General features: G+C 38.4%; 1 protein-coding gene across 1 annotated transcript in view; it reads left to right on the top strand.

The window, feature by feature from the left end:
• JAZF1 (JAZF zinc finger 1) overlaps nt 1–13900 on the top strand; it is a 169801-nt gene that overhangs the window by 88870 nt on the left and 67031 nt on the right. The window contains exon 2 of the mRNA XM_048511265.1: nt 1683–1755. Coding sequence (XP_048367222.1) covers nt 1683–1755 — 73 coding nt within the window. The remainder of the gene's footprint in view (nt 1–1682; nt 1756–13900) is intronic.

The raw sequence follows: 13900 nt of genomic DNA on the forward strand, positions 1-13900 counted from the left end.
GATTTTGTTGTACAAAGGTAAACTACGTCAGTTAGTAAATACATCCCATTATACCTCTGTTGAAAGGACTACACATTTTTTTTTCTCCAGGCAACTCTAGCTTATGTTTGCATTGTAGTTGGACTAATGACGTGGAAGAAGAGTTGATTTTTATACCCTGCTTTTCTCTCCTTTTAAGCAACTTACAGTCACCTTCCCACAACAAACATCTTGTATGGTAGGTTGGGCTGAGAGAGTTATGAGAGAACTGTGGCTGGCCCAAGGTCACCCAGTAGGTTTCATGTGTAGGAGTGGGGAATCAAACTCAGTTTTCCACATTAGAGTCTCCCATTGTTAACCACTATGCCATACTGTCAGTTCGAAGCAGCTTCATTTGCTCAAATATTCAGTTCTGTTTTGTGTTAGTGTAGCAAAATTATAGTTTTGTTTTTATTACAATGTTTTCTCATTCAGGTTGAAAAATCAATTTTGAAGAGAATTGATTTTCCCCCTCTTTCATCTTCTAATGGAGCTATGCTAGTAGAATTGTACGGTATGTGTGTTTTGATTTGAGTTTCTGACAGAAAACTTAGGTGATCCAGGCAGGGTGGACCTGAGACTTCAGAAGTGATTATCCTCAATGGAGAACTCTAAAGTAGTATTTTTTTTATTTTTAAAATGGAACATAACAAAATGTCTCAGTAAGGCTACCTGATTTTAAAAATTCTCTTCATATTTTCATCAGTACATGAATCTACTTTGAGATAATCCAGTCATGAGAATGTGTCATAGCAGTAGTGTGTGCCACTGGAGCTGAAACAGAGTCATACTCTTGGCCACCATGATGTAGTGGTTAGGAGAAAACTGTGTTTGATTCCCCACTTGTCCACATGAGTGGTGAACTCTTAACTGGTGAACTGGATTTGTTTCCCCATTCCTATACGTGAAGCTAGTCACAGTTCTCTGAGTACTCTCTCAGCCCACCTACGTTACAAGGTATCTGTTGGGAGAGAGGAAGGGAAGGAGCCTGCAAGCCACTTTGAGACTCCTTACAGGAGAAAAAGGCAGGGTATAAATCCAAAGTTCTCTTCTTCTTTGAACCTCTTGACAATTAAAGCCCTCCAAGCTACTTACATTGATCAGAAACAGTACAAGGCTTTTACTAGAACTCCAGAACAGTTCCAAAAGCTCTGGGATTTTGCCTCTGCCTTTGCATTACCATCACAGAGGCCTCCATGCAGCATACATTTTCCAAGAACAGTGGTAGCATTGGCATTGCCTCCAGTACTCATAAATCTACTTGGGTCTATAAGTTGTCTTGATTGTCCTGTGATCTGTATGATTGACTCACAAGAACGTATTACGCTAGTGAAGCAATGGAAATGTAGAAAATTGGAAACTGGTGTAACAGATGATCTGATGAAGTGAGCAGTAGTGAAAAATTTATTCTGGAATAAATGTTGTTGATCTTGAAGGTGCATACTGGACTTCTGTTTTCATTTGGTGCAGCAGATTAACACAGCTGGAAAGATAATCCTAGTATTACTTGAAATTGCATTGTTTATTTTTACATGATTTTGGCAGCAATTTAAGCAGGTCTACTCACATATAAGTCTCATGTTACACAATGGGGTTTACTTCCAGGATTGCAGCCTCTGCCTATGATTCAGATCCTCATAACTGTATATGTATTTTGATTACAGATACGGATCCACGTGTATTAGAGAAACAAGAACTACAACAGCCAACATATGTTGCTCTCAGTTATATTAACAGGTAAGTCATGGCTTTTGAGATATATTGCCACTAATTATGAAATGTGTACATTGCCAAAAATCACAAGGAAATATGGATAATCTTGCTAAATTTCAAAGGTTATAGTTAGATTCAGCAGCACTGTAGAGTCCAGTAGCACTTTAGAAGCCAACAAGATTTTTAGATATAAGCTTTTGAGACCCTGTGCTCCTTTTGTCAGATAGTTGGCCGTTTCCATACGGCCAGCTGAGCGGGGGGGGGGGGTGTCGACATAGTTTATGCCAATGCACCCCACGGGACCGTTCGCATGGATGGTCCCGCTGGGTGCACAGCCTTCACAAAGGCTGCACCATCCCCAAACAGCTCTTACTGTCTCCTGGCTTCCGTCACATTGTGGATGCCAGGGGACACGCCCCGATGGCCAGAGCGACGGCTATGGAGTCGGAGGCCAGGTGGCGTGTCTCCTGGCCTCCACAATGTGACGGAAGCCAGGAGAAGGTAAGAGCCATTTGGGGTAGATGCGGGGGGGGAACACTGCCTTCCACCCACTGCCGGTCACACGGCAGCGGGTGGGAGACGCCACTTTTGGAAAACCTCGCTCCTTCAGCGAAATTAAAAAGCAGCATTTTCATGCCAGTTGAGGGGCACGAGCACGGCGCTGCTGCGATACAGCAGTGCCTGATGTGCGAACAGTGCCCCAGGGACAGTGTTTTTACTGTCCCTGGGGCGCTGTTATTGGGCTGTGCAGAACCAGCCGTTGTATAGCAGACATTACAATAGCCATTTATGTTTATTTTAAAATGTGTATGCTATTCTTTGTACTCTGAAAGTGATTTATAAAGTGATCAAAACATAGCTGTGATATTTGAATTCAGTCAAACCAAGGTAAGTAGATGGCATTAAACCAGGATTTAAACTAGGACTTGTCAGCGGGTATTTGAACAACAATTCGTACCAATTATAGTTTGCTGTGAATTTACTAGCTACAGTAGAATCTTTCCTTACTTCCCAAGTGGAGGGCAAAGAGGAAGCAGACACACTGGGATTTATACTGGGATTTGTTACTGCTGTCTGGTAGATAAACTAGAATTTCATATTGATGTCTGAATGCTTCTTACAGTTTTTATCTTTGTCTCTCATTAATAGTCATGAGCCAACTGGGCATACCAAAACTGTCCAATTGGATTACTGAACCTCTAAACACAATTATCTTCCAATCACAAATCGCCATCTCAACATTTTCTGCAACTTTCATTGGCTTCTGAAGCTTGATAAATGTATGCAAAATACTCGTGGTGTTCCTGTTCAGACAACATGGCCACCATACATATTGAGAGAAATGCTCTCACAGTACACATGGTTGCCATACATACAGTCTGAGATGGCTTTTTATAACCGTTTGGAGGGGGCATTCAAATATACAGTTTGAAAGGAGGTTATGTCTTGAAAAGGTATAATCTAGAACATATTTTGTTGCTTAATTCTTCTGATACAACATTGTCAAATGAGGTTTCACATAATCATGTGACAATATGCTAGAAGAAATTTGTAAAATTTAATACTCAAGTTTGTCAAAGGTTTGATTGTTATAAATTGTTAGTACTTTACCTCTTCCCTATGATAAAATACAGTATTCTTCCATTTATATGAGAAAGGAGATTCATACTTCTTTCTCTCAAAGCATTGCTATTTTTGCATCTCACAGAAGGGTACATGCAGATGCTTCCAGTAGCTGCTGGAGTAAATATTTGTGAAAAACCACAGAAATAGCTAGATCAAAGACACATATCACTTGGCAAATTATTTTTGGGGGTCTGAGGTTCTTTTATGTTTGCAGTGGCCAACTGGGATCATGTGTTTCTATTCATATAGTCATATTGTTATACCCCATCCTCAGATTTGCTTTAGAAAAGGAACAACACAAACCTCAGATGGTAATTCAAACAACATGCACAGAAATGAATTCATTTAAGAACGAAAGGAATAGCCTGTTTGTTTGGAAGGATTTATATAGCTGGCCGAAATTTCTTTCTTTTCTTTTAATCATTTTTATTGTTAGCTAATAATAGAATATTCAAATAAACCATATTTTAGCAATTAAATGAAACAACAAAGTGTATAGATATGCACTGTCATTAAAACTATACTTCCAGCAATCTATAAAGCAATCTTATCAATAAAATATGAGACATTTTTTCTTTTGGACAAGAAAATAATTCCTACCAACATTCTTCATGTTTGAAACAGATAAGATGCAAAGAAGCTTTTTTACATCAGCTATAAAGGAAACGAGCATGTGGAACGTGGTCTAGACATCTTGGGGATACTGATTTCAGCAACTATCTATCCAAATTTGATCTAATTTTCCAGAAGAAACCTGGAGCCCTAACTCCATATCTTTGAAGGGTTTTTCTGCCCATCTTCTCCCAGCCATGAGGGAGAATAAGAAGGGCCATTTTAGAGCTGGCTTATGCTGTTTAGTTTCCAACAAGCATATGTGGCAGTTCATTCCACTCTATGATTGACCTCCTTTCGCCCTGGCGTTTTTGGGCCACACTGCCTGGTTTCAATGTATTTTTGTCAACACGTATTTGCCACTGTGCTTGGATACTCTTGCATTCTGTCTCAATGGACTCTGCTTTCTAATTTCCTTGACTCTCTGGAAAGCTCCCATCCATCTGCAAAATTCTATATTGTTGGCGACTTTAACGCCAGACTCGGACGTGATGATGAAGATGTAAATCTAGATCCATGTAATCTCATTCTTCTGGTATTCCACTCAAACCGGCCATTACTGCCAAGAGTCTGACATGGTACAATCAAGAATAAGGCAAGTTTTTTCTTGGCCGACTTCTGTTCCTCAACCAGCAAAATCATATTGAATGGAAGACATCCTGATGATTACCCTGGAGCCTTCACATTTCACTCTTCTAGAGGCAGCAGTGCCATCGATTATATTCCCATCTCTCCTTCTTTGATTGGATTTATCACAAATTTTCTAATTGACAACAGAGTGAACAGTGACCATCAGCCTCTGGTCACTTACATTAGTTATGACAATTTGCAGCCCATAACTACCCCTATGCAGACCAATGTAAATCCTCCTTGCTTCAGTCCTCTGACCAAATGGTCCATTCAGAAGGAGGCACAACTGATGACTCTGCTAAGCTCAGGGTCTTTGGATAAATTCTTGCCTATTAAAAATGCTGAATCTGCCAAAGTTTCACTCTCTTTCTATGAGAAATTAACATCTTTAATTATTAAAGCCACTCAACCAAGTACCAAACCCAGCAATTCAATTGCTCGCTCTACAAATGGTTTGACCTGGAATGTCTTCAATTGAAATCTCAACTCTGAGATCTTTACCATCTCCTTGTTGAATGTCCAATTCAATCAGCGCGTGAAGACTACATGTACAGTTGTAAAGACTTTTACAAATTGATGCAGATCAAGAAAACCCAATTGCATTTTTAAAAACTTCAATATTCTTATTGAAGCTACAAACCCAAAGGGCACCAAAAAATTTGGCAACTCATGTACCATGTCCCTCAAGCAAACTTAAATTCCACCAATCCATTAATATCAGACGTTACATGGTGGAATCATTACCACAATATATATATTTTTATCCATCAGTTCCTGCCATTGCTGCTGAAGCTCCATCAATCCACGACACGCTAGAATGGCCACCTGTCTCCCCTATGATGTATCTTGTCTGATCAGGCAGTTGATGAGAGGCAAGGCCCCTGGACCTGCTGGTATCCACCCAGAAATATTTATTAACCTTTCTGACAACTGGTCTCCAATCCTTGCCAACTTATTTTCCAAAATTTATCACAGTGGCCTCATCCCTAACAGCAATGATAGTGCCCATCTACAAGAAAGACGACTCACACATTCCCTCTAATTATAGGCCAATCAGTTTACTTTCTATTGCCAGCGAACTCTATGCAATGCATCTTCTTTAAAAATTGCAGGTTTGGGCAACCCCCTTTCTTGAGCCTTTGCAAATAGGTCACTCTACCTATGATCATTGCACAGTGCTTAATCATCTTGCAGAGAAATACAGCAATGCCCCAGGGGGAAGATTTTATGCTGCATTCTTTGATCTGAGAAGTGCCTTCTATTTGGTCAGAAGGGATCTTTTATGGTGCAAGCTGCTGTTAATGGACATGGATCCCCGTATACTCATAACTCATACATAGATTGTATTCCAACACAAGCTGCAGAGTTTGCTGCGATCCCACGGGATGTTTAATCCCCTCCAATAGAGGTATCCCCTCCAATAGAGGCATTAAACAAGGCTGTGCATTGGCCCTGCTTAATTTGTTCATTAGTGACCTGATACCCCATCTCTTGAAAATAGAAGGCCACCATCCCATGTTATACTTAAAGAAGATCCCTGCGTTATTATATGCAGATGATGCAGTTTTGCTTTCGTGGACAAAAATTGGTCTGACCCGCACTCTCCAGGCATTTTCTAATTACTGTAAACATAATGCCCTGGAGATAAACTATACCAAATCCAATATCATGGTGTTTGTCAAATCTTGGCAACCTTCTTCATGGAAAATCAATGGGAACACATTAGAACAAGTGCCATCTTTACACTAGCTGGGGATGATGTTTCATTTCAATCTGAAATGGTCACCTTAACTCAGCCACATTACCACCCCTAATTTGGTAAAACGTTCAATACCTGCTACAAATAAGTGCTTCTTTTCTCACCCAAAGGAGGGCTGCTCTATACCCACCTGCAGTTAAAATCTCTTCAAATCCAAAATTAACTGGGAGTAAGCAGTATACAAGTATAATAATTAATTAATTAATCTGAGAAGTGCCTTAATTAATTAATTCCAAAGATGCTATATGGGGCCCCAATATGAGTAGATGGCCCAATTAAAGACCTAGAAAGAATTCAGTCCAAGTTTTTTCGCAACCTTCTCAGACTACCCAACTGTGTTGCATATGTCAGCCTGTGACTAGAAATGGGTTTAAATCTTATGACTATGAGAGTTTGGATATGCGAGGCCAGGCAGGTTAATATGGCACATGCTCGCTGATTCATATCGCTCCAAATGGAACCAACAAATTACAAATTATATCACAATCTTAGGTTTCTCTGTGGAATTTTTTTCCAACTAGGATGAGATCAGTACCTTTCACATCTTAAAACAAAGAGTACTTGATTTGGAAAGACAAAAAAAGAAAATAACAGGCCTTGCTCACCCTTGAGCTATGGACTTCTTCCACCTGATGGATCCCTTCCGGTCTACTTCAAAAATCTCTCACCCAAATTACTGAGATGCTTCTTTATTCAAGCTTGTCCAAATGTTCTTCCCTCTGCAGTTCTCCGTGGCAGATTCCTTCGGGTCCTTGTCAGTGTTCACCCAACCAAGTGGAAATAACTGCTCATATACTACTATATTGTTGTCGTTACACAGAACTCAGGAGTCTCTACATTGAACCTCATATTAATTCATGTCTTGCCATTTCTGACCAAGACAAGCTACATCTGCTTTTGAATGGCTGCTGTACTAAAAGAACTGCAGACGTAGCAAAGTTTTTGGCAATAGCTTTATCAACAACTGCACACTCCTGTTGATCACCTAATAACCTTTCTATTTTTCTATTTGTTGTTATTGTTAGTCTGATCATTGTTTTCCCCATGCCTAATAAAGGAAATGATTATGGAGATATATATATATATCCCTTGACCCCCTCCCCCCCTCGCAGGAGTAGAAATAGGCTCATTGACCTGAGGGAGAAGGAGGAATGAAAAGTCCCACTTAACCAGTTTCACTCCATGGGTAGTGCTTTGGATCCAACTTGGAACCTGGCTTTTATTCATAACGATTCCCTGCGAATAGAAAATGATTGTGGCAGAGAGAATCCTAGATTTAGAACCCTGTTTCTTTTGTAGCTTCTCGTTTTCTGTATGGTAGCATTTTTTATATGGAAGAATATTCCATCTTTTACACTGTGCCAACATGAACATAAACCAGTTGAAATCTCACAGGAAAACAGAAATACACTTGATAAAAGAAATAAGATTGATAGCTTATCTCTGTTCCATGTAGCCATTAAGATCTGGAGGGAAATGTTTTAATCTGTTGACTATCAACAGCCACAACTACGAGCTGTTGGAAGCGGTGGCTAAATTTTTAAATGGTGTTATTTTAACTCGTCAGAAATTGTAAAGTTGTAAAGGCTGTTATTATCTTGCTAAGTTAATCTTAAACAATTTATATGCCATTAAAGGTATTCGAAATCGAAATCGACTGTTGACTATCCAAATTAACATGTTCAGAAAATATACAAGATGTTTGGTCCCTAAAAATTCAAGACAGTCTGGTTAATCTTATGTCATACCTTTACCAGCCTCCAATTTGAGAAAGTGATACAGCTTTAACAAGATGGACTAGTAGTTTAACCCAATATATGTTTATTTAGAAGTAAATCCTATGGAATTTACTCAAACGTAAGTGTGAATACAGACGCTTATCTAGGTTAGGAAAGCCAGGGCACATGCCCTGGGTGCCACTTAGCCACCCATCCCTGTGTCCAGTTTTACCAGTATAAAGATGGAGTGTCATGTAATACTACTAAAGGGGCTTCCAGTTCCAATTGTTAATTTTGTTGCATTGCTAACACAGTAGATATGTCGCTGTAAGTTGCAGAATATAATAATGGTGTGCCTAAGGCAAATGCTGTTTCCATATATTTCATTAGGTGCAAAATAACTCTTTGGGAAAATATTTTTGACTTTCTTTATTGGGACCAAAAAAAGTTTGTAGTGAAATCCCTTCCAAACCTTTTTAAAAGTTCAGCTGCTTTAGTTCATCAGGATAGCTTCAACTAACCCACTGACGGTACCAAAGTTATACACTGTTAGATGTCAACCTATCTCTGTTTTAAATGGTAAGTTTATGATTAAGAGCTCAGCAAAATGAATGAAATTGATTGTTCTTGGTATTTCAGTAATAAAAAATGGATTTGTTGGTTCCACAAACTTGTGATTTTTCAGGAATAAGGCATTTATAAGCTTAAACATATGGAACCTATAAATGGGACTAAAATTAGGCAATGTAAACTTCAGAAATAATAATCTGAATAAATATCAGAGCCAGTTTGTGGTCTTGCCCCATTTTTCACCTATTGCATTCTATATTTTACTAGTATAGAAAGAAGTGGTGCAGACCACTTTAAATTAGTATCCATTCTTAAAGTGGGATTTGTGAATTTACTATCATTCTTCAGGACAGATGGATTTGGAGTAATATTATTTATGTTTTAAATGTGTGGTTTACCATCTGGGAAATCTTATGAATTTAAAAATTTGCATAGCTGACAAATATTTCCCAATCCAGAGTTGGAAATCTCTCTTTCTTTTTCTCTCCCCTGCCCCATGCAATGGATCTTCCAGAATCTTGTCTGCTTTCCCACAAGCAGCGGGTTTAAAAGGCATTCACTACCAAAACCTGACAGTGGTTTCTTGTTCGTGAATCAGCATAACCCATGAATTGGAGTGACAAGACTGTTTCATACCAAGCAGGGTGTCATGTATTGCTTCTAGGGTTAAGACAATCAAGGTTCCTGTGATGGAAATGTTTGAAATGCCCATTCTCTGCCCTGAAAACAAATGCCTTGGGATGCAGCAAATATTCATTCAAACCACATTCACCACTCTTAAGATATTTTCATCCTGACTCAACCTTTGGCTCAGACTTTCTGCACTATGCCAAACGTAGCATTAGATTACTTCTGTGGGTGAACAGTGCCGCAAGATGCTATTTCAAGAGTAAAATACTGCAGCCTCTCGAAGGCAAATGGACATCATTAATTTGAAAGGCAGCTGGTAGCCACTCAACATTCATAAAAAGGAGAGGACCTAGTAAAAGGTTATTTCTGCTAATGAAGAAAAATATAATAAAATATTGTGTCTGATGCTATTTGCATGCTTTGCAGTTCTGGGAAGTAATATTTTAGGATGGACCATACAAATTGGCTACCATTAGAAGTTGCTCAGTTATATATACATACATACACTCACACAAGCTAGTATACTGGTAGCAACATGAGTTAATTGTTCTGTAAAGAAGATGGTTAATACCCATCAAAAAGCAGTCAGACATTGTGCTTTATGAGAAAGTGTAGATGTTCATGGAAAACATTGATAAAGGTTAAGTGCAACTTGGATGAAAAATTAGGCCATGTAGAACTTGTGGAACATTTGATTTCAGTATTTGCAATACTAATGTGACATACTATTGGCACAAAGATCAGGTCATTACATTAAGCTAACTTACAAGAAGAGAAATAATACCATTCTGAAATGTCACCTCTCAAGTCTTAACTTGAATTTGGAACTTGGACCAGATCTTTTCGGCTTTTATTTTACTGAACTGTCAAACTTGTGCCAAATACCTTTTTGCTGCTGTGGGTTGACCCCTTTCAATTAATAAATTAATTTAATTAATTTAATTAATTTAATTAATTTAATTAATTTAATTAATTAATTTAGTTATTTAGTTAGTTAATTAATTAATTACTACATAAACATAAATACATAAATGAATAAATAAATAAATAATTGTGGTACTACAATCATATGTCATATATTTGGAAAGAATTCTGCAACTCTAAATCAATCCTGTTGCTTTGATGTACAGAACAGGAGGGATATCAATGATTCTGCTACCCCTGGTTATATGTATGCTACTTCTAATTATTTAAAAGCCTATAAAGCTTCATGAACTGCCTGGAAAGAATGCTTTGAGGCCTCTAACTCTGCCTCTTTCACTATTCTAAACCCTCCCACATTCTAGCCCTTCAGCCTCTAAGTCTTCCACATCTCTTTCCAGTCAGTTCCTAACTTGTTGCATCATTTTCCTTCCACCAAATGTGTTGTGTTTACTTTGGGTGTGACTGCAGAGAACTAGAAAAAAGATATAGAATACTGAAACAGGGCTATTGCAGAGTGAGGTCTTCGCATATTGCATGCTTTCTTACTGGTTATATGGGAAGCCACGGGTCAAACTTTGGGTCAGTCACACACTTTCAGTCTAACTTCTTTAATTTTTTTTTTTTGCCCAACAAATAATACATTTTATTTTGGCAAAGGTAACAGTTAACTAAATTGTGTCAGTGTTTAATGGCCCAGAGATAACAAATGCTGACTTGTCCCAAGTTGCTCAGGGACTGTCAGGTGGGTAAACAAGCCCAGACCACTTTAATCTTAAGCTACCACCTAAGTGGTTAGAGTTCTCTCTTTTTTTATATATAAATCTTTATTGGTTTCAAAAATTTTTTTAAAAGAGCATATAACACACATAATTTCCATTCTATTTCTTTCATAAACTATTGTAACAAAATATTAACGTAATTTCCCTTCCTCATTACTATAACTTTAAACTTAAATCTCAAGTTACTTCCTAATATTGTATAACCATTCTACTTTTTTTCTTTCCTTTCTTCAAAGCTTAAAGATAAATTTCCATTCTACTTATTTACATATTAACTTTGACATAAATTTGGAACTATATCATCATTTTTTTCATTTTTCATATATTTCAGTAGTGGATCCCAGTCCTTTAAGTATTTCTCGATGGATTTCTGATTAATTATAGATGACAATTTATCATATCCAAGATATTCTATCAATTTACTTATCCAGTCTCTTTCTTCTGGTAACTCTTCACTTTTCCATTTTTTTGCGATTAATGTCCTTGCTGCTGATATCATATATTGAAAGATTTTTCTATGTTCAATTCTTATCCCTGGATCTGTAATATTTAACAAAAAGGTTCAGTCTAACTTACCTTACACGGTTGTCGTGAGCATAACAGTGGAAAGCATTTTGAGTTTTCCTCGTATAGAAATACAGGATATAAATAAAGGACTTGCACTGCTGGAGAACCCTTGCCGATTTCTACAGGTCCTCAGATCCTGTTTGAACAGTGTAATCCAGGGGGAGTGGGGGAAGGCTGTCAAACCAGTGTGACCCTGTAGCCAATATAAATGTCACTCCACAAAGCATAAGTGACATCTACACCAGCCACAGGGGCACTTGTGCTGGTGCCAGTGAGTTGTACAGCTATATGTCGCCTGGGCACGAACACTGCCACTGTGCCAGTGCTCTTTTGGTGCAGGAGCCTGCACCAGTGCTAATGGGGCTGTTTCTGGGGCGGAGCCAACTTTATTTGGTTTCCTGAGGACTTTCATCCCAGGATGCTCCATTTTGTTGGTGTACACTTATGGCACCAAAAAGGCAGGTTCTGCCCATTGGGTTCCGTAGGAGGTTTGCATCTTGATTGGTAAGTTTTCTTTTTTTTTTTTGCCCTGTGTCTCCGCAAACCTTTTTGGAGGCAGCAGGGCTGCACTGGGCGTGGTCCCTGCTCATCTACCCCATCCCTGGATTGTGCCCCCAAAATGCTAATTTAGCACTTCATGTTACATTGTTTGAATCTGACAAAATCATTGTCTCTCTATGGGCTGTATTCAGCCACTATTCCCTAACATACTAAATAAGGGTGAGCTATTGAAATGAAAAGGTTCAACACAAACGTGTAAAAAAATACTTCACAACTAACGTCGTATACTTGATCTCACACTGACTGCAGCTGCCGTCCATAATTGTCTAGTGGTTGGAGTTCTGCTATGGTTAGCTTTATCATTTTGTCAGCTCACTAATAAGAAGGTCATCACTGGGACAAAATCCTGGATTTACGTGTGGCAGATGATTAAGCATTATGGGAAATCTGCCTCAGAGACAGGCTTCTGTTGCATGTTACAACCAGCACCCATTCCGTGGTTCCATAATTGACAAGAAATGCTATTATTAAGCAGGTCTGTTGAGATAATTAGCATTCAGGGTTGCATTTTTAATCAGACTTGAGTCAGATAATTTATCACAGCAGTCTCAAGCTGTCAGGGTCATATAATAAATACTCATTAAAGGCGAATAAAGATTAAGTGCAGCCCAAAACAGAATTAAGGAGAGTAGTACCTATGAATCGTTTCACTTCAACATTTGCCATTAACAATTTGATGTGATATTGGCAAAAAGATCAGGTCTCTGCATTGAGCTCATTTGTGTACAAGGTGCTAATACTGAGCTGAGTTGTCTGTTCAGCCTCTAGTTGAGACTGAAACCTTATTACCTTATTCATAATTGATTGCAAAAAGAATATTAATTTTGAAAAGCTGATTTAGTATGACTGCTTCTTCAGTGATGGTGGTTCTTCAGTTATAAGTTGACACATCAAAGAAAGAAGTGTTCCATCTTGAAAGCCGAACTAATTTGTTAGCATTAGTAAGCTACTGCACTTTGAATTCAATGTGACTCTGTTTGAAAAGTTCACACATGAACAGTTTCTGGCACTTTCAAATGGCTTTCAGTTAATTAAAAAGACACAGCATTCAAATATGACCCTAACAATAACATACTAGAGGGCTGGTTCTTTTCCTTTTGTAAAAGAAACGTAAGTATAATATAAGTCCAATAGGTGCAGCAATATGAATAGTTTGGATTATAAATATAGGGCAAAATCCAATTATTAATATAGAGCAAAATCTAATGGGCCATTTCCTACATGAGACCCCTTCACTTCAGTGGAACGGGTACAGAAGATATTATTGCGGTAATATACTGTAACCGGTTTTGTGGGCAGAATCAATATGAACACCATGTGCCATAGTTTTCCTTTCTGATAATAATGAAAAGTCAAAAACTTCTGTAGTCGTGGTTGTAGCCATTGTTAGATTTTAAGCAGCTATTGTTTTTGGTGGTGGAAAGTGCTGCAAAGTCACAGCTGACTTACAGCAAACCCGTAGAGTTTTCAGGGCAAAATAAGCGGTTTGTTATAGCTTGCCTTTGTGTTGTGACTCTGGACTTCCTTGGTGATCCCCCATCCCAATACTAACCAGGACCAACCTGCTTAGTTTCACAAGGTCTGAGGAAATCTAGGTAAGGCTTGGCCATTCTTCTTACAGAAGGAGAGTGGGAGACGCAGCTCTGCATGTGTCTCCAACTTAAACACTCATTGTGGTTTTTCAGGTGGGAGGTTGGCTTTGTTTCCCTTCTGAAAAAATTGTATGTGTGGAGTGTGCTATTAACAGTATTGCTGATTAGGCTGGTCCTAGACATCACAAAGTATTGCTTATT

Source organism: Sphaerodactylus townsendi, linkage group LG11 (genome assembly GCF_021028975.2).
Source record: "Sphaerodactylus townsendi isolate TG3544 linkage group LG11, MPM_Stown_v2.3, whole genome shotgun sequence".
NCBI classification, from domain to species: domain Eukaryota; kingdom Metazoa; phylum Chordata; class Lepidosauria; order Squamata; family Sphaerodactylidae; genus Sphaerodactylus; species Sphaerodactylus townsendi.